The 19,330-nt window shown below is 45.0% G+C and overlaps 1 protein-coding gene across 1 annotated transcript in view; it reads right to left on the bottom strand.

Moving 5' to 3' along the window:
- IFI35 (interferon induced protein 35) overlaps positions 1 to 19,330 on the bottom strand; it is a 193,588-nt gene that overhangs the window by 42,637 nt on the left and 131,621 nt on the right. Inside the window, exon 9 of the mRNA XM_069237757.1 lies at positions 2,574 to 2,680. Coding sequence (XP_069093858.1) covers positions 2,574 to 2,680 — 107 coding nt within the window. The remainder of the gene's footprint in view (positions 1 to 2,573; positions 2,681 to 19,330) is intronic.

Raw genomic sequence — 19,330 nt, 5'->3', positions numbered from 1 at the left:
GGTAAGGTGTCTGTAGAGCTCCCATGGCTCTGGCTGTCACACTGTCTTTTTCGATTTTATTCTAGTAATGTATGTACTTGAGGGTAAAATAAATGCTCACAATCGAATGGGAGAGCCAGTAGGTTTTGCTGTACCTTGGGTTTAAGCCCCGAGACCTGCAAAGCATGTCTGCGTAGTAAAACACTGGAGTTTAGTCCCCTAGTTGCAGTATCCGCAGCGTTCAGGGTACAACATATAGTTGTGTTGGGTATCAATTTTCTCTCAAAGTCTATTTGCAAGGCTTGTTTTTTTTTGTTTCTTCTGGTAGGTATAGGAGGAGTTCCTCCATCTTGTCCCAGTGGGCTCTAACATACCTAGAGAGGACGCCGGTGGAATTTGTGATGCACTAGTGATTGGTGGATTGTGTGCCTACTCTTTTTCCAACTGCATCTATTTTCTTGCTCTTCTTATCTGGTGGAGGGGCTTCACCAGATGTTTGGGAATTGGCTCTTTTGTGTGCAGTTGCTACCTCTAAAAAGAGTCTGGTGGAAGTTGACCATGGAAGTATAGCGGGTCATAAGGGGACGCCTTATAATTTTTGTCTACCCTTGGTGTTATCACCCTAGATCATACAGGGACATTGAAAGTGTCAGGGTTGTATAGCATACCCTTTAACATATGTAGGTATGGTGCAGAGCACAGTGTGGAGGAAAGTGTTTTGAATAGGAAGTCTTCCTCTAGAGGCTCATTGTGTAATTGCACCTTATAGAAGGCGGCAGCCCTACCAATCAAGTGGTGTTATGTAGTAGTGTCACTTGGGGGAGATGATTTTGCTGGGTACAGATCAGGGTATGTATCCGCTAGTGGTTTACTGTCATAAAGATCCCATGTGTCATCCTGTGGTGGGATATCAAAAGGACCCCCATCGTCTCTTCCCCCTAAATAAGAATGTGATGATCTTTCAGGCACATATGATGCAGGGGCAGCTGGTAAAGCAGGTGGTGAGAGTGAATGGTGTGCAGTTGGTATAGGTGGTGGGCTAACTTGTAAAGGACTTATGAACATGTCCATTTTTTCCTCTGTTTGCTTGGAGTTAGAAAGTGCAAAGCTTCTTCAAAGGACAGCTGCCTTTTGGAAGGCTTAAGCACACACCAGTGTGTGGGGGTCTAGTAATTATCTGGCCTGTGTCTGGATGGATCATGATATGCTTCTGCCACTTGTTTATCTCCACCTGCACTCTTTGAAGCAGGGTTTCCACAGACCCCGATTCATGGACAGTTTTGGTGAGAGCCAACATTTTCGGCTCAGAAGATCTCAGCTCTAACGGGGCAGGTTTCTTTGCCGACAGGGGCCAGTGTTTCAATGCAGAAATGTTTGCACCTCTGTAGCTCAACTGTACTCTGAGATGGGAGTGGTCAGCTCCGAAGCAGATGGCTTCAATGTTTTTTTCCAACGCCAAGCTAGGGCTACGTACGTCTGAAGACGACGGTCGGTGCCGACCACGGCCCTAAGGCAGTGGTGGCCCGGCAATGTGTTTAGGTCGGCGATCCTATGTGGTGGTTTGCTAGGATCAATGTGGAAGTGGTGGGGGCACAGTACTCATGGCTCGTTGAGCAGGAGGCAGATCTTGCATCTCGATTTCTGAGCTGGAGCTGTTGCTGGGGGAGAGGGTCCCTTTGTCCGCAGCTGATGCCTGTGTAGAGTGTTCATCTTGGATGTACTCTGGACCGAACAGGTCAGGTGTATCGTCAGCACTCCTTCAAGACATTTTGAGATGTCAAGCCCGACAGCTGCGTAAACTCTTCTTGGATCCGAAGGAGCAAGAAGCTTTGCATCTGGCCTCATTGTGTTTAGGGGAGAGGCAAAGATTACTGACCTGGTGGAGATTGGTGCAAAGACACTAAGTAAGACACAAAGGACAGAAACAAAAGGGCATCCATTCCATTACTGAGTGTACATGGTGTGAGGGAATTCCTAAGGATCAAAGTAACGCCACAAAGAGCAAAGGCCCATGAGGGGCTGGAATTAATGAGAGTCGTCCTGACGACATTGAAGTTGTCAAACCAAACCCAAGAGAGAGAGAGAGAGGCCCGCGGCCGACAACGATACCGACAGAAAGCATGAATAAACTGAGAAAGTGCAGCACAACGGTGTCAAACCACAGCAGAATAGCACACGTCCGAACCTGACAGTGGAAGAAAACAACCTAAAAATGGAGTCGATGACTATGTGCATTACGAGCAAGAGTCACACTGTCTTGAGACTCTAAATACTTTCTTTGAAGAAAAACAACTTGCAACACATCCGAGCCTAATACTAGGATTATGCTAAGCAGATGTATCAATAGCCACAAATGCCCTGATACATGAAGTTTCTGCAACTTACACGCAAATCTATCAGGGTCAGCCTGTATGCCGTGGCAGTGACAGGTCTGACTGTTTTAGAGTTAAGGCAGATGTGGCCTATATCACAGCATGGATGGTCTCACAAAGACAAATATATAAAAGGTAAACAAATATGCACATAATTGTACTGTACATAGTAAACTGTATACATATTTGCTAAAAGAAAGTGAAGCAGATTGGCCAACCCACCTGCAAATCTTTGATTTCACCTTTTACATATGGCGTCACTTTCAACTGATAAGTTTTATTTTCCACAGAGAAAGTGTGCACTCCTTTGGATGTCAGGCGCTGTGCCACTGTGATGAAGAAGAGACAGAGAAGAAGATGGAGAAAGAAAGAAACAGAGATTGTAAATGGTTTAATTTTGGTCTTATTATAGAACATGCTTTTTCTACTGTTTCCCACATTATTATTATGTCTTTGGTCACTTCTATCTTTTCTCTTGTTCTTAAAACATCAGTTTCAGTAACATATATTGGCAACATGCAGTTAATAATATTGCAATTTGTAATACAAAACAAAATTGGGATGCACCTTATTTTTTTTATAACATTCTAATGCTTTTATCTAGTTGAATACACATGTCCCACTTCTACCAAAGCATTTAAGTAAGCAAAACCTGCATTACAAATTTAAATACTAAGCTACAGATGGATTTCGCTACACTGCTAAACCAGTGTCAGGCCTAAACTTGAACTATTTAAAGTACTATATAATAACCAGAGAAATGAAGATTCAAATGCTAGTGATGAGTGAAGGATAATCAATTATTTATAAAAATCTAAAATACATCATAATTCTAGTTAGATCATATTAAATCACTGCCAATAAAACAGTTCAGTAGGAATTGAGTGTAGGATCCTTGTGTAATACATTATTGATGGAGCACAATGTGTATTCTATTTGACATTTGCCAGTAAGGTGGCTGAGCATGTATTTTCTTTAGTTAATGCATGGAACAAATGTTGTATGGGCATCAAATGTAGCCACTGCTTGCAAGATAGTACACTGTATGTCATATTTCATTATTAGTGGTAACAAATCACAGTATTTATGGCATTTAGCCACAAATGGTAAGATATTGTTGTGGCTATCACATAATGCATGCATGACAAGTTTATTAGATAACATATTTACTGAATGCAGGCAAGACAACCTATTGTATATTGTATCTTAAATTACTGCTGGCAACACAGGCCAGTGGATATCTTGTTTGGTAACCACCAGCCTGGAAGATAACTCAACTGTTATTGTATTTTGTCAGTGTAGATAAGAATGTTCAGTGAATATTAATTGTATTTACTGTTTGTAGTATACTGACTTGTGTTTAGCCATGGACATATAGTAGCTCTATGACTATTCTAGTAAGTCACTGCCCGTCAGATAGCTCGATAGGTGTCATTTTAGGCATTACTGCAGAGACTTTTTGCAACCTAAAGGCTACAGTCTCAAATCATCATTTGAGAGGAAATTTGAAAGCAGAATCCTGTGGGAAAGGTTCTACATTTCCTTTGCAAATTGATGAAAGGAGAAACTATTAGCACATCACTCTCCTTTAGGGATTATTGACACATTAAGCCTAGGTGCTAATACAGCTGCCTAAATAATGTGCTTTGGAACCTGCTTACAAAAGTATATTCAAATGCAGGGAGTTTCATAATTTTTAAGCAACCATCTAACAGAGTCAGACGGAAATCTGCTGCAAAATGAATTTGTCCGTAATCCAATCTAGACTTTTTTATGCAGTAGAACCAAAAATCTTTTTAATGTGGCAAAACTCGAAACTCATATTATGCTTCTTTAAGCTTCCAAAGCAGTACCCAGGACATCTAGTCAAACTTTTTCACAGCACAATCACCATTAACTGGTAAAAGTTGCAATTACTCACCTGTAGCATTCCCCCATCCCCCCCACTTATCTTCAAGGTGAGCAATGGTGGTGTTTCTGGTGCCATACTCCTATTATAAGGAAAATATTTTGCTGAATCCTTACTGTTGGAAATGCTGTTGAAGTGGCTGTCTTATGTAGGATGCCTCACTCAGCACAACATCCACTGTTTTTGTTCTGTCTGGGTCTGCACTGTACACCATGCCATGTCACATATAGTACTCAAATGTCCCCCACGAACAGTGAGTAAATTTGCAGAGTACAAGACACATTCAAGTTTTTTATTTCCTGAATACGAAGACAGTTTTCCCTTTGTGGCATGATTGCAACTGCGGTCACTCTTTTCATCTGACCAACCACTCCAGGCATGGAGGCAGAAGCTGTGTTGTCGAAAAAAGACGGCTGATACAAGATGACGAGGATGGCAAACTTTTAATGAAGAAGTTCTGCTGCAAATGTTCGCCTGGCTGGCTGACCATACTTGAACCAATGGTCTGGGAACTTTTTGAGGAGTCTCAGGCAATCAGGAGATACTGGGCTCACTGAAGCAATAATAGCGTTTTACCTTTGAATTTCTGTGACTTGCTATACTGTTGGACCCGAAACTAGACATCAAGTACATTCCTTTAGCACTTGACTTTCAGGGTAGCAAGATACATCTGGTTATATTTTCCTAAAAGTGGTAATATGGGGTACAGAGTCAGAATTCATTTAAGCCAGTAAGAGCAACTATAATATATTGCCCGACAAGTGATTTCACTTGAAAACAAAATGTACTTTCACAGAACACAACAGAATTCTACAAAAACACTATGAAGAGAGCAAAAATAAAAATATTACTTTTGTGGTTACTCCAAAGTGCGTACATTAACAATGCAAAAGTACAATCAAGGTGCAAACTCTTTTTCACTTCTGTCCAAGGCAGCAGCTACATCATCATCAAAGTGGTAGGTTTTAGGTTGTCTCTATATTACTCTTATAGCTGGCCTGGTGTCAATCAAATTTACCGGTGTCCCTCACAATTATGGTTCGATTATGTGTACCTTTAAACTCTTGAGTGGTGGCATCTCTTGTGTCATGCTACCTAGGGCACATCGCTTGCGGATATGTGGGGAGCATCAGTGCTTGACAAGGCCCCAGTCCTAATGTGTCTGGTGATGTTCTCCGGCATGCGGTGTAGGGTCGGCATGTGCCTCCGAGGCAGAGGGGAAGGGGTGATGTGCAAATTTGGGGAAGATGATCATCTTCACTCGGTATTCCTTCAGACCAAAACCACCACCCAAACGTATTAAGAGCCTATACCATGTTGCAGAGGTAATATAAGTATTTCACTGTGACTTGGTATTTCAATGTGTGATCTGTGGCATTTTCACCTTTAGACAATATATCAATATTATAATGTATTCAATGTTTACCCTCCTCCTTACAGTGGTTAGGATGACTAGGATCTCAAGCAATCTGCCTTCAGTGTATTGATGAACTCCTTGTTAGCAGATAATTCAGGCTATCAACCTCCAAGCGGCCTACCAAGTTTAGTGAGCAATGACTCTTGCAATATCTTCGCTCGCACATATAGAGCTTTTGCAAGGGACAGCTCCATCTGGAAACCACAATTATTCTGAGAGCCAGTCCCCTTGTGGGACATTGTGGCCAGGAGTGGATTTGGACCAAGTTGGGTCAGATTTCATGTTATTTTGTCGGATATGTTCTCCAATCTCCAATGAAGCAGCACTATGCCCAATGTAACTTCTGTCCATTTTTTTTGATCCCTTAGAAGACTCTAGAACTCCCCCCGGAACTTAGGGCACATTGCATTTGTGACAACAGGGGGTTAGTTAGCCATCATCCCAGAGTACAAAATAGCTCTTGCATTTTGAATATCACTAAAAAAGACAATGGATGTTGAGCATATCGACCATGACCAGTCTGCAATGGTTCTCAACAAACTGCAGTGGAAACATTAACTAACTCTACTCTTGTGGGGCTTGAAGACCTCCAACAACTCCTTGAATGCTGTTCATAATGGCTTGGGTCTTTACCCTCTGAAATCCTTAAAAAGCAGTATGCCCAGGGGCTGCCTTAGGGGCCTAGGCACATTCAAGTAGTGCAGAAACCATGCCCCTACTACACTGATCCATTTCTATGTCCTAAACGGTTGAACATGCGACTGGAGTGTCCAAGGAGCTAAGAGACAAGACCAGAACTGAACACACAACACAACAAACAAGTTCACTACATGATGAAGGGAAACTGAACTAGTTCACCAACAGGCACAATACATAGCTGTTGTTAAAAACTTAGAGTAATACATCCTTTTATGACTGTATAGTCTCTTGTGTTCAGTGAAACTGGTACAGTCTTAGCATTGTATTTCTAACGTGCAAACCTAAGTAAAAGGCAGCAGAGTGCTGTACAGGGTCAAACATACAGTCAACAACTGCTATGCAAAGTAGCTGGGTTCTGAGAGCTGAAATGTACTATTATTGTGTTGTACTTTGTGGAGATCAGTCTTCAATTCTTTCCTAAAATGGAGCAGCGTTGGGGCAGCCCTATTGAAAACTGGGATGTTGTTCCAGATCTTGGTAGCATAGATGGAAAAGGGCTGCTGCCTCGTTTTTTTTTCTTTTTGATACCTTTTAGTCTCTCGGATGATAGTGTCCTTGATGTGACTGTGCAGAGACCATCAGAGATGGTGCTCTTGTCAGCAAGATAAAGGTGGGTGTCTTCTTCAGGAGTTTATATGATGACTTAATGGCCGTTTTTTCTAGTAACAGATAAATTTCTGGAAGATTCAAATTATTTCCTGCCATTGAACGGAAATAGAACATAATCCAAAGTTAAGACTGAAATGCAGAGATATCATTTTTAATGGCAACCAATTATATCAGACAAGGAAACACAATTCACATCTTAATATTGCAGTTTCCTTTAGATTAAATTGTACACACACCCTCAGTCTGCTGACTTGTGATGCAGCTATTTCATTATTGGAATGACTATCCCTTATGACATACAAGTGATAATTAGGATGAACCTCATTGCTTTCTTGTCTAATAGTCTGCACTGTGAGTAGCAGAACATCAGTTCCAATTAATCTTCCTGAAACACAATTCAAAAAACACTTTCACACAATCCCACATTGGCAATATCAAAAGGTGGCACTCAACTAACCATGCACATTTACTGGAGTAGCCTCTTATTGTACTAACCGGGAAACATGTTGGTGAAACAACATTGGTATGGAGTACTATGAAAATAGTTCAATACAATGCAACACATGCTCAGAATATAGAGAAACTCTAGTTTTTATGCAAAATTCTGATTTACAAAGTTAGGATCTGAAAACTTTTCTTTGCTGAGGAGTCAGTTAAGACTGCGAAAGTAAGTCATACAGGATACTGACCGAGAGTGAAGGCAATGTTCTGAGGCAGCAGCGAATGTAAAACAAAGTCTGCTAAGCACTGCCTCCACAGTAGCTCTTTTCTAACCTCACAACAACCTACTTATCAGAACTTTCAGAAGAAGGTGGCTTAAACATACCATGCCCACATGTGCCCAAAATGGCATTGAAGTCATGTAATCAACTAATGATTTTTATCAAGAGAAGTGTCTCCTCAGGCCAAGCAAAGAACAGCAATGTACTTTAGTGGAATAAAATAAACATAAAACCCCTTAGCATGCTAACCACACACATTGTATGGTAAAAGGATCCCTATCAAGATCAGAAATGAAAATGTCACTTACCCAGTGTACATCTGTTCGTGGCATTAGTCGCTGCAGATTCACATGTTGTGCATAGTCCGCCGTCTGGTGTTTGGTCGGAGTGTTACAAGTTGTTTTTCTTCGAAGAAGTCTTTTCGAGTCACGAGACCGAGGGACTCCTCCTCCTTTGTTCCATTGCGCATGGGCGTCGACTCCATGTTAGATTGTTTTCCCCGCAGAGGGTGAGGTAGGAGTTGTGTATGTTAGTAATAGTGCCCATGCAATGGATTGAATAAGTATGTACCAAATAAGGTGTAAGTAATATATTTACAAATGTACAAATGTTGAAGATAACTTCCAAACGGCTACAGGCTCCCAGGGAGGCGGGTGGGCCCATGTGAATCTGCAGCGACTAATGCCACAAACAGATGTACACTGGGTAAGTGACATTTTCAGTTCGATGGCATGTGTAGCTGCAGATACACATGTTGTGCATAGACTAGTAAGCAGTTATCTCCCCAAAAGCGGTGGCTCAGCCTGTAGGAGTGGAAGTAGTCTGAAATAAAGTTCTTAGTACGGCTTGACCTACCGTGGCTTGTTGTGCGGATAGCACATCTACACAGTAGTGCTTAGTAAATGTGTGAGGCGTAGACCATGTTGCTGCCTTACATATCTCGTTCATTGGAATGTTTCCTAGGAAGGCCATGGTAGCGCCTTTCTTTCTGGTTGAATGTGCCCTTGGTGTAATGGGCAGCTCTCTCTTTGCTTTGAGGTAGCAGGTTTGGATGCACTTAACTATCCATCTGGCTATACCTTGTTTTGATATTGGGTTTCCTGTATGAGGTTTTTGAAATGCAATAAACAGTTGTTTTGTTTTCCTAATTTCTTTTGTTCTGTCAATGTAGTACATTAATGCTCTTTTGATGTCTAATGTATGTAGTGCCCTTTCAGCTACTGAGTCTGGCTGTGGGAAGAACACTGGTAGTTCTACCGTTTGATTTAAGTGGAACGGTGAAATAACTTTTGGTAAAAATTTAGGATTGGTTCTTAGGACTACCTTATTTTTGTGTATTTGAATAAAAGGTTCTTGTATAGTAAACGCCTGAATTTCACTTACTCTTCTTAGAGATGTGATGGCAATGAGAAATGCAACCTTCCACGTTAAGAATTGCATTTCGCAAGAGTGCATGGGTTCAAAAGGTGGGCCCATGAGTCTTGTTAAGACGATGTTGAGGTTCCATGAAGGAACAGGTGTATTTTTATGGAAGAGAAGGCTAGATTTGATTTCTGTAGATGTAGTAAGTATCCCACTACATCCTTTGGAGATGCATGTAATGGTTGAACTTGCTTATTATGGCAGTAGCAAACAAATCTTTTCCATTTGCTTGCGTAGCAGTGTCTAGTGGATGGTCTTCTAGCTTGTTTTATGACTTCCATACATTCTTGTGTGAGGTTTAAATGTCCGAATTCTAGGATTTCAGGAGCCAGATTGCTAGATTCAGCGATGCTGGGTTTGGATGCCTGATCTGTTGTTTGTGTTGAGTTAACAGATCTGGCCGGTTGGGTAACTTGACATGGGGTACTACTGACAGGTCTAGTAGTGTTGTGTACCAAGGTTGTCTTGCCCATGTTGGTGCTACTAGTATGAGTTTGAGTTTGTTTTGACTCAATTTGTTTACTAGATATGGAAGGAGAGGGAGAGGGGGAAAAGCGTACGCAAATATCCCTGACCAGTTCATCCATAGAGCATTGCCTTGAGACTGCCTGTGTGGGTACCTGGATGCGAAGTTTTGGCATTTTGCGTTCTCTTTTGTTGCAAATAGGTCTATTTGAGGTGTTACCCAAATCTTGAAGTAAGTGTTTAGAATTTGGGGGTGAATCTCCCATTCGTGGACCTGTTGGTGATCTCGAGAGAGATTGTCTGCTAGTTGATTTTGGATCCCTGAAATAAATAGTGCTATTAGGCGAATGTGGTTGTGAATTGCCCATTGCCATATCTTTTGTGCCAGGAGGCACAGCTGTGTCGAGTGTGTTCCCCCTTGTTTGTTTAGATAATACATTGTTGTCATGTTGTCTGTTTTGACAAGAATGTATTTGTGGGTTATGATGGGTTGAAATGCTTTCAACGCTAGGAATACTGCTAACAATTCGAGGTGATTTATATGCAGCTTTGTTTGATGTACGTCCCATTGTCCTTGGATGGTGTGTTGACTGAGGTGTGCTCCCCACCCTGTCATGGAAGCATCTGTTGTTATCACGTATTGTGGCACTGGGTCTTGGAAAGGCCGCCCCTTGTTTAAATTTATACTGTTCCACCATAGAAGCGAGATGTATGTTTGGCGGTCTATCAACACCAGATCTAGAAGGTGACCCTGTGCATGTGACCATTGTGATGCTAGGCACTGTTGTAAGGGCCTCATGTGCAGTCTTGCGTTTGGGACAATGGCTATGCATGAGGACATCATGCCTAGGAGTTTTAATACCATCTTTGCCTGTATCTTTTGTGTTGGATACATGGCTTGTATAACCTTGTGAAAATTTTGAACCCTTTGTGGACTTGGAGTGGCTATTCCCTTTGTTGTGTTGATTGTTGCTCCTAAGTATTGCTGTGTTTTGCATGGCAGAATGTGAGATTTTGTATAGTTGATGGAGAAACCGAGTTTGTAGAGGGTTTGTATGACATAATCCGTGTGGTGTGAACACTTTGTTAGGGAGTTGGTCTTGATTAGCCAATCGTCTAGGTACGGGAATACGTGTATTTGCTGCCTTCTGATGTGTGCAGCTACTACTGCCAGGCATTTTGTAAATACTCTTGGTGCGGTTGTTATACCGAACGGCAACACTTTGAATTGGTAATGTATTCCTTTGAATACGAACCTTAGGTATTTCCTGTGCGAGGGATGTATCGGTATGTGGAAATACGCGTCCTTTAGATCTAGGGTTGTCATGTAGTCTTGTTGCTTTAGCAGTGGTAACACGTCTTGTAGCGTGACCATGTGAAAGTGGTCTGATTTGATGTAGGTGTTTAGTGTTCTGAGATCTAGGATTGGTCTCAGTGTTTTGTCTTTTTTTTGGTATTAGAAAGTACAGTGAGTAAACTCCCGTGTTTTTTTGTGTACATGGTACCAATTCTATTGCGTCCTTTTGCAGTAATGCTTGAACTTCTAGTTGTAGAAGGTCTATATGTTGTTTGGACATATTTTGTGTTTTTGGTGGGACATCTGGAGGGAGCTGGAAAAATTCTATGCAATAACCATGTCGGATAATTGCTAAGACCCAAGTGTCTGTTGTTATCTCCTCCCAAGATTTGTAAAACTGACTTAGTCTTCCCCCCACTGGTGTTGTGTGAAGGGGTTGAGTGACTTGTGAGTCACTGTTTGGTTGGAGGGGTTTTTAGACTTTGAAATTTTCCCCAGTTTCTAGGGAATTGTCCTCCTCTGTACTGGCCCCGAAAGCCTCCCCTTTGGTACTGTCCCTGGTATGTAGACGGTGTTGATTGTGAGGTACTGGCTTGTGTGGCTTGACCCCGAAACCCCCCTCTGAAGGTTGTTTTGCGGAAGGTGCCGAAAGTGCCTCTGCCCTGCGGGGAATAGAGTGCGCCCATGGCTTTGGCTGTGTCAGTGTCCTTTTTCAATTGCCGTGTCGACTTCGGGACCAAACAATTGTTGTTCATTGAACGGCATATTGAGCACCGCTTGCTGTATTTCCGGTTTAAAGCCAGATGTGCGCAACCATGCGTGCCTTCTAATGGTTACTGCGGTATTTATTGTTCTTGCAGCTGTGTCCGCTGCGTCCATAGAGGAGCGTATTTGGTTATTGGAGATGTTTTGTCCCTCCTCAACCACTTGTTTTGCCCGTTTTTTAAATTCCTTGGGTAGATGCTCGATGAGATGCTGCATCTCGTCCCAATGGGCTCTATCATATCGCGCTAGGAGCGCCTGAGAGTTGGCGATGCGCCACTGGTTTGCAGCTTGTACTGCGACCCTTTTCCCAGCTGCGTCGAACTTGCGGCTCTCCTTATCCGGAGGTGGTGCCTCACCTGATGTGTGCGAGTTGGCTCTCTTGCGAGCTGCCCCTACCACGACTGAATCTGGTGGCAGCTGTGAGGTGATAAAAGTAGGGTCCGTGGGCGGTGCTTTATATTTCTTCTCCACTCTTGCAGTTATCGCTCTACTCTTGACATGGTCTTTGAAGATCTGCTTTGCGTGCCTTAGCATTCCTGGAAGCATAGGCAGGCTTTGGTAGGTGCTATGGGCGGAAGAGAGGGTGTTGAAAAGGAAGTCATCCTCGATAGGTTCTGCATGTAACGACACGTTATGGAACTCTGCTGCCCTAGCTACCACCTGTGCATACGCTGTGCTGTCCTCAGGTGGTGAGGGCTTGGTAGGGTACGACTCAGGACTATTGTCTGATACTGGGGCGTCGTACAGGTCCCAAGCGTCTTGGTCATCTTGGCTCATGGTGGTATGAGCCGGTGAATGTGACGGAGTCTGTGCCGGTGATATATGAGTCACAGGTGGAGGAGAGGGTCGTGGGGTTACCTTTTTAACCACTTTTGTTTGTTGTGTTTGTCCCTGTTGGAACTCGAGTCTCCTTTTTCTCCTGATTGGGGGAAGGGTGCTGATTTTCCCTGTCCCACTTTGAATGAAGATCCGCTTTTGTGTGTGGTCCACGTCAGTGGTCTGCAACTCTTCCTCAAACCTGTGTTTGCGCATTTGAGAGGACAGTGATTGTTCCTCTGAATACGAGCTGGCAGTCGGTTCGGTTGCCGGTCGTTTTGGCACCGAAACTGTGTCTTGCCTTTTTTTCGGCTCCGAGGAGTATTTCCTCTTTTTCGGAGTCGAGCCTTCTCGGCGTCGATCATCTTTGGTGCCGCTGTCTCTGCGTCGAGCAGCTTCGGTTCCGCTGTCTCGGCGTCGATCTTTTTCGGCAGCACTGTCTCGGTCCCGAGATTGCTGCGTACCTGTGTCTCGACCGGAGTCGGACGATCTCGGCACCGGTTCGGCCTTTTTCGGTGCCGATGGACGGTCACCTACTTTATGGGTTGAGCCATGGCCTGTTGGCAGTGGCGTCCCCTGGGCCTTATCTGTTTTCTTGTGTGGTGCTTGCTTCGACGTCTTACTCACGGTTTCTTCGACGTCGAATTCGTCCGAGTCCGATTCATGGATGGAGAAGGCTTCCTCTTCTTCTCCTTGTTCCTCGAACCCTCGTTGTCCTGTCGGCGTGGACGCCATCTGCAATCTTCTTGCTCGCCGGTCACGGAGCATTTTTCGGGACCGAAACGCACGACAGGCCTCACACGTCTCTTTCCTGTGCTCGGGCGACAGGCACAAGTTACAGACCAAATGTTGGTCTATATATGGATATTTATTGTGGCATTTAGGACAGAATCGGAACGGGGTCCGTTCCATCAGTGTCGATGTTCCACGCGGTCGGGCCGACCAGGCCCCGACGGGGGATCGAAATTACCCCGAAGGGCTACCGGAGCTCTTCACGATTCGGTGTCGATTCTATTTGTAGGAAGTTGGCTCTGTATGTGCTATTTCAAAGTAAGGAATAGCATGCACAGAGTCCAAGGGTTCCCCTTAGAGGTAAAATAGTGGTAAAAAGAGATAATACTAATGCTCTATTTTGTGGTAGTGTGGTCGAGCAGTAGGCTTATCCAAGGAGTAGTGTTAAGCATTTGTTGTACATACACATAGACAATAAATGAGGTACACACACTCAGAGACAAATCCAGCCAATAGGTTTTTGTATAGAAAAATATCTTTTCTTAGTTTATTTTAAGAACCACAGGTTCAATTTCTACATGTAATATCTCATTCGAAAGGTATTGCAGGTAAGTACTTTAGGAACTTTAAATCATAAAAATTGCATGTATACTTTTCAAGTTATTGACAAATAGCTGTTTTAAAAGTGGACACAGTGCAATTTTCACAGTTCCTGGGGGAGGTAAGTTTTTGTTAGTTTTACCAGGTAAGTAAGACACTTACAGGGTTCAGTTCTTGGTCCAAGGTAGCCCACCGTTGGGGGTTCAGAGCAACCCCAAAGTCACCACACCAGCAGCTCAGGGCCGGTCAGGTGCAGAGTTCAAAGTGGTGCCCAAAACACATAGGCTAGAATGGAGAGAAGGGGGTGCCCCGGTTCCGGTCTGCTTGCAGGTAAGTACCCGCGTCTTCGGGGGGCAGACCAGGGGGGTTTTGTAGGGCACCGGGGGGGACACAAGTCCACACAGAAATTTCACCCTCAGCAGCGCGGGGGCGGCCGGGTGCAGTGTAGAAACAGGCGTCGGGTTCGCAATGTTAGACTATGAGAGATCTCGGGATCTCTTCAGCGCTGCAGGCAGGCAAGGGGGGGATTCCTCGGGGAAACCTCCACTTGGGCAAGGGAGAGGGACTCCTGGGGGTCACTTCTCCAGTGAAAGTCCGGTCCTTCAGGTCCTGGGGGCTGCGGGTGCAGGGTCTCTCCCAGGCGTCGGGACTTTGGATTCAAAGAGTCGCGGTCAGGGGAAGCCTCGGGATTCCCTCTGCAGGCGGCGCTGTGGGGGCTCAGGGGGGACAGGTTTTGGTACTCACAGTATCAGAGTAGTCCTGGGGTCCCTCCTGAGGTGTTGGATCTCCACCAGCCGAGTCGGGGTCGCCGGGTGCAGTGTTGCAAGTCTCACGCTTCTTGCGGGGAGCTTGCAGGGTTCTTTCAAAGCTGCTGGAAACAAAGTTGCAGCCTTTCTTGGAGCAGGTCCGCTGTCCTCGGGAGTTTCTTGTCTTTTCGAAGCAGGGGCAGTCCTCAGAGGATGTCGAGGTCGCTGGTCCCTTTGGAAGGCGTCGCTGGAGCAGGATCTTTGGAAGGCAGGAGACAGGCCGGTGAGTTTCTGGGGCCAAGGCAGTTGTCGTCTTCTGGTCTTCCTCTGCAGGGGTTTTCAGCTAGGCAGTCCTTCTTCTTGTAGTTGCAGGAATCTAATTTTCTAGGGTTCAGGGTAGCCCTTAAATACTAAATTTAAGGGCGTGTTTAGGTCTGGGGGGTTAGTAGCCAATGGCTACTAGCCCTGAGGGTGGGTACACCCTCTTTGTGCCTCCTCCCAAGGGGAGGGGGTCACAATCCTAACCCTATTGGGGGAATCCTCCATCTGCAAGATGGAGGATTTCTAAAAGTCAGAGTCACCTCAGCTCAGGACACCTTAGGGGCTGTCCTGACTGGCCAGTGACTCCTCCTTGTTGCTTTCTTTGTTCCCTCCAGCCTTGCCGCCAAAAGTGGGGGCCGTGGCCGGAGGGGGCGGGCAACTCCACTAAGCTGGAGTGCCCTGCTGGGCTGTGACAAAGGGGTGAGCCTTTGAGGCTCACCGCCAGGTGTTACAGCTCCTGCCTGGGGGAGGTGTTAGCATCTCCACCCAGTGCAGGCTTTGTTACTGGCCTCAGAGTGACAAAGGCACTCTCCCCATGGGGCCAGCAACATGTCTCTGGTGTGGCAGGCTGCTGGAACTAGTCAGCCTACACAGACAGTCGGTTAAGTTTCAGGGGGCACCTCTAAGGTGCCCTCTGTGGTGTATTTTACAATAAAATGTACACTGGCATCAGTGTGCATTTATTGTGCTGAGAAGTTTGATACCAAACTTCCCAGTTTTCAGTGTAGCCATTATGGTGCTGTGGAGTTCGTGTTTGACAGACTCCCAGACCATATACTCTTATGGCTACCCTGCACTTACAATGTCTAAGGTTTTGTTTAGACACTGTAGGGGTACCATGCTCATGCACTGGTACCCTCACCTATGGTATAGTGCACCCTGCCTTAGGGCTGTAAGGCCTGCTAGAGGGGTGTCTTACCTATACTGCATAGGCAGTGAGAGGCTGGCATGGCACCCTGAGGGGAGTGCCATGTCGACTTACTCATTTTGTTCTCACTAGCACACACAGGCTTGTAAGCAGTGTGTCTGTGCTGAGTGAGGGGTCTCTAGGGTGGCATAAGACATGCTGCAGCCCTTAGAGACCTTCCTTGGCATCAGGGCCCTTGGTACTAGAAGTACCAGTTACAAGGGACTTATCTGAATGCCAGGGTGTGCCAATTGTGGATACAATGGTACATTTTAGGTGAAGGAACACTGGTGCTGGGGCCTGGTTAGCAGGGTCCCAGCACTCTTCTCAGTCAAGTCAGCATCAGTATCAGGCAAAAAGTGGGGGGTAACTGCAACAGGGAGCCATTTCTTTACACAAGCCCCCCCCAGCCCACAGGCCAGGAGACTCAGCCCAAGCTGGGAGAGTCTTCCTAGTCTGTCAGGCGAGGAAGAGTAGGAGAAATAGGCTGGTTAGTTGCAGGGCCTACTCTGCCTTACATCCTTCTGTTCAGGTCATTCCCTTTGGGGAACTGACCTACTTCCACAGTGATAGGACCTAGTCTGAATTGCCTCTTGTCTGCCTCTTCAATGTCTCCACCCATTCTTTCTATTTTGGTCTTAGAGGTATCCACCTCTGCTAACCTTATCTTGGCCAGGGTTACCCCTAGCTTACCCAGAGAGGTTACCCAGAGCTGGAGTAACCCCACCATGACCAATAGGGTCAGGGGGCCTAACTTGCTATTTGGCATGGGGTCAGACCACCATGCTAAGGATAGTGCAGCCATAAATGCTAACACCCAGCAGAGGCCACTGACAGCTGTCAGTGCCCAGAACCACACCTTTAGCTCTTCACCTAAAAGGGAAGGGGCTAAGTTACAGGCTTCTTTGGGTTCAGGTTGCCTGTCTGCTGTATTGGAGTGGGGGGTTACCACATCTTGTAGTAAACACCCTTCTTCCACTCTTTCTTCTGTTAGCTGAGGAGCCACCCACTCAGGTTTAACAGTTGCCTGACTAGCCAGGACTTCTTGTGGGTCAGGTTGGACTTTATCAGGGCCATTTTTGGAGTTCTCCCCTACTGGAGCAGAATCTCCTTGGCTTGCTGTAACCTTGGCTAAAGGTTGTCCACCCCTCCTACTCTGTTTTCTTTTCTTCTTCTTCTGGGGCCTGCTTGCATTTACTGCAGAGGCAGGACTTCCAGAATCCTTGGGAGAGGACTGGCACTGGACCAGTTCCTCTCTTGAGCTCTGACTAACCTCTGGGTAGTCATTTCCAAGGAGACAATCAAGGGGGAGGTCTGTACTGACTACTACCCTTCTCCAGCTAAGAGTGCCACCCACTTCTATGGGCACTAAAGCCACAGGCCTCTTAGTGACCCTGTCTAGGCTAACTCTTACCCTGGCAGTCTCACCTGGGATGTACTGGTTTGAGAGCACCAGCCTGTCATGCACAATAGTGTGACTGGCACAAGTGTCTCTCAGGGCAGTGGTTGGGATTCCATTCACCAGTAGGTGGTGGAAGTGTCTACTTCCCTCTGGAATCTCCAACTCACCTGTTGGGCCCTGTTTCCAGTGGAAGGCTAGGAAGACCTCCTCATCTGAGGAGTCATCTCCCATGGCTACACTGGTTACCCCTGGAATTTTGTTCTGGGGTTTGTTTTTGGGACAAGAAGTGTCCTTGGTGTGGTGCCCAGACTGTTTACAGTTGTGGCACCATGCCTTAGTGGCATCCCAGTTCTTACCCTGGTACCCACCTTTGTTTTGGGTTGTGTCTTGGGGCCCACCCACCTGTTCTGGTTTTTGGGGGCCTACAGAGGACTCTTTTTCTTTGTTTCTAATGTCACCCACTTTCTCCTGGGGAGTTTTTGTAACCCCTTTCTTTTGGTCACCCCCAGTGGAAGTTTTGGTTACCCTAGTCTTGACCCAGTGGTCTGCCTTCTTTCCCAATTCTTGGGGAGAAATTGGACCTAGGTCTACCAGATACTGATGCAACTTTTCATTGAAGCAGTTACTTAAAATGTGTTCTTTCATAAACAAATTATAAAGCCCAACATAGTCACACACTTCATTTCCAGTTAACCAACCATCTAGTGTTTTTACTGAGTAGTCTACAAAATCAACCCAGGTCTGGCTCGAGGTTTTTTGAGCCCCCCTGAATCTAATTCTATACTCCTCAGTGGAGAATCCAAAGCCCTCAATCAGGGTACCCTTCATGAGGTCATAAGATTCTGCATCTTTTCCAGAGAGTGTGAGGAGTCTATCCCTACACTTTCCAGTGAACATTTCCCAAAGGAGAGCACCCCAGTGAGATCTGTTCACTTTTCTGGTTACACAAGCCCTCTCAAAAGCTGTGAACCATTTGGTGATGTCATCACCATCTTCATATTTTGTTACAATCCCTTTGGGGATTTTTAGGATGTCAGGAGAATCTCTGACCCTGTTTAGGTTGCTGCCACCATTGATGGGACCTAGGCCCATCTCTTTTCTTTCCCTTTCTATGGCTAGGAGCTGCTTTTCCAAAGCCAATCTTTTGACCATCCTGGCTAACAGGGTGTCATCTTCACTGAGAGCATCCTCAGTGATTTCAGAAATGCTGGACCCTCCTGTGAGGGCAGCAACATGTCTGACTATCATTTTTGGAGACAGGGCTTGAGAGGCCCTGGTCTCCCTATTTAGGACTGGAAGGGGGGAATTGCCCTCCAAGTCACTAATTTCTTCCTCTGTGAAGTCATCCTCAGAGGGGTTGGCTTTTTCAAACTCTGCCAACAGCTCCTGGAGCTGAATTTTGGTAGGTCTGGAGCCAATGGTTATTTTCTTTATATTACAGAGAGACCTTAGCTCCCTCATCTTAAGATGGAGGTAAGGTGTGGTGTCGAGTTCCACCACCTGCATCTCTGTATCACACATTATTCTGCTAAGAGTTGGAATACTTTTTTAAGAATCTAAAACTGTTTCTAGAATCTAATTCAAACTTTTAACAAACTTTTAAACTCTAAAAGACAAGGCTAAACAGGGACTTAACACACAAGGCCCTAGCAGGACTTTTAAGAATTTAGAAAAATTTCAAATTGCAAAAATGAATTTCTAATGACAATTTTGGAATTTGTCGTGTGATCAGGTATTGGCTGGGTAGTCCAGCAAATGCAAAGTCTTGTACCCCACCGCTGATCCACCAATGTAGGAAGTTGGCTCTGTATGTGCTATTTCAAAGTAAGGAATAGCATGCACAGAGTCCAAGGGTTCCCCTTAGAGGTAAAATAGTGGTAAAAAGAGATAATACTAATGCTCTATTTTGTGGTAGTGTGGTCGAGCAGTAGGCTTATCCAAGGAGTAGTGTTAAGCATTTGTTGTACATACACATAGACAATAAATGAGGTACACACACTCAGAGACAAATCCAGCCAATAGGTTTTTGTATAGAAAAATATCTTTTCTTAGTTTATTTTAAGAACCACAGGTTCAATTTCTACATGTAATATCTCATTCGAAAGGTATTGCAGGTAAGTACTTTAGGAACTTTAAATCATAAAAATTGC

Source organism: Pleurodeles waltl, chromosome 6 (assembly GCF_031143425.1).
Source record: "Pleurodeles waltl isolate 20211129_DDA chromosome 6, aPleWal1.hap1.20221129, whole genome shotgun sequence".
NCBI lineage: Eukaryota > Metazoa > Chordata > Amphibia > Caudata > Salamandridae > Pleurodeles > Pleurodeles waltl.
The sequence above is the reverse complement of the archived record's forward strand: the minus strand, read 5'-3'. Positions and strand labels throughout refer to the sequence as shown.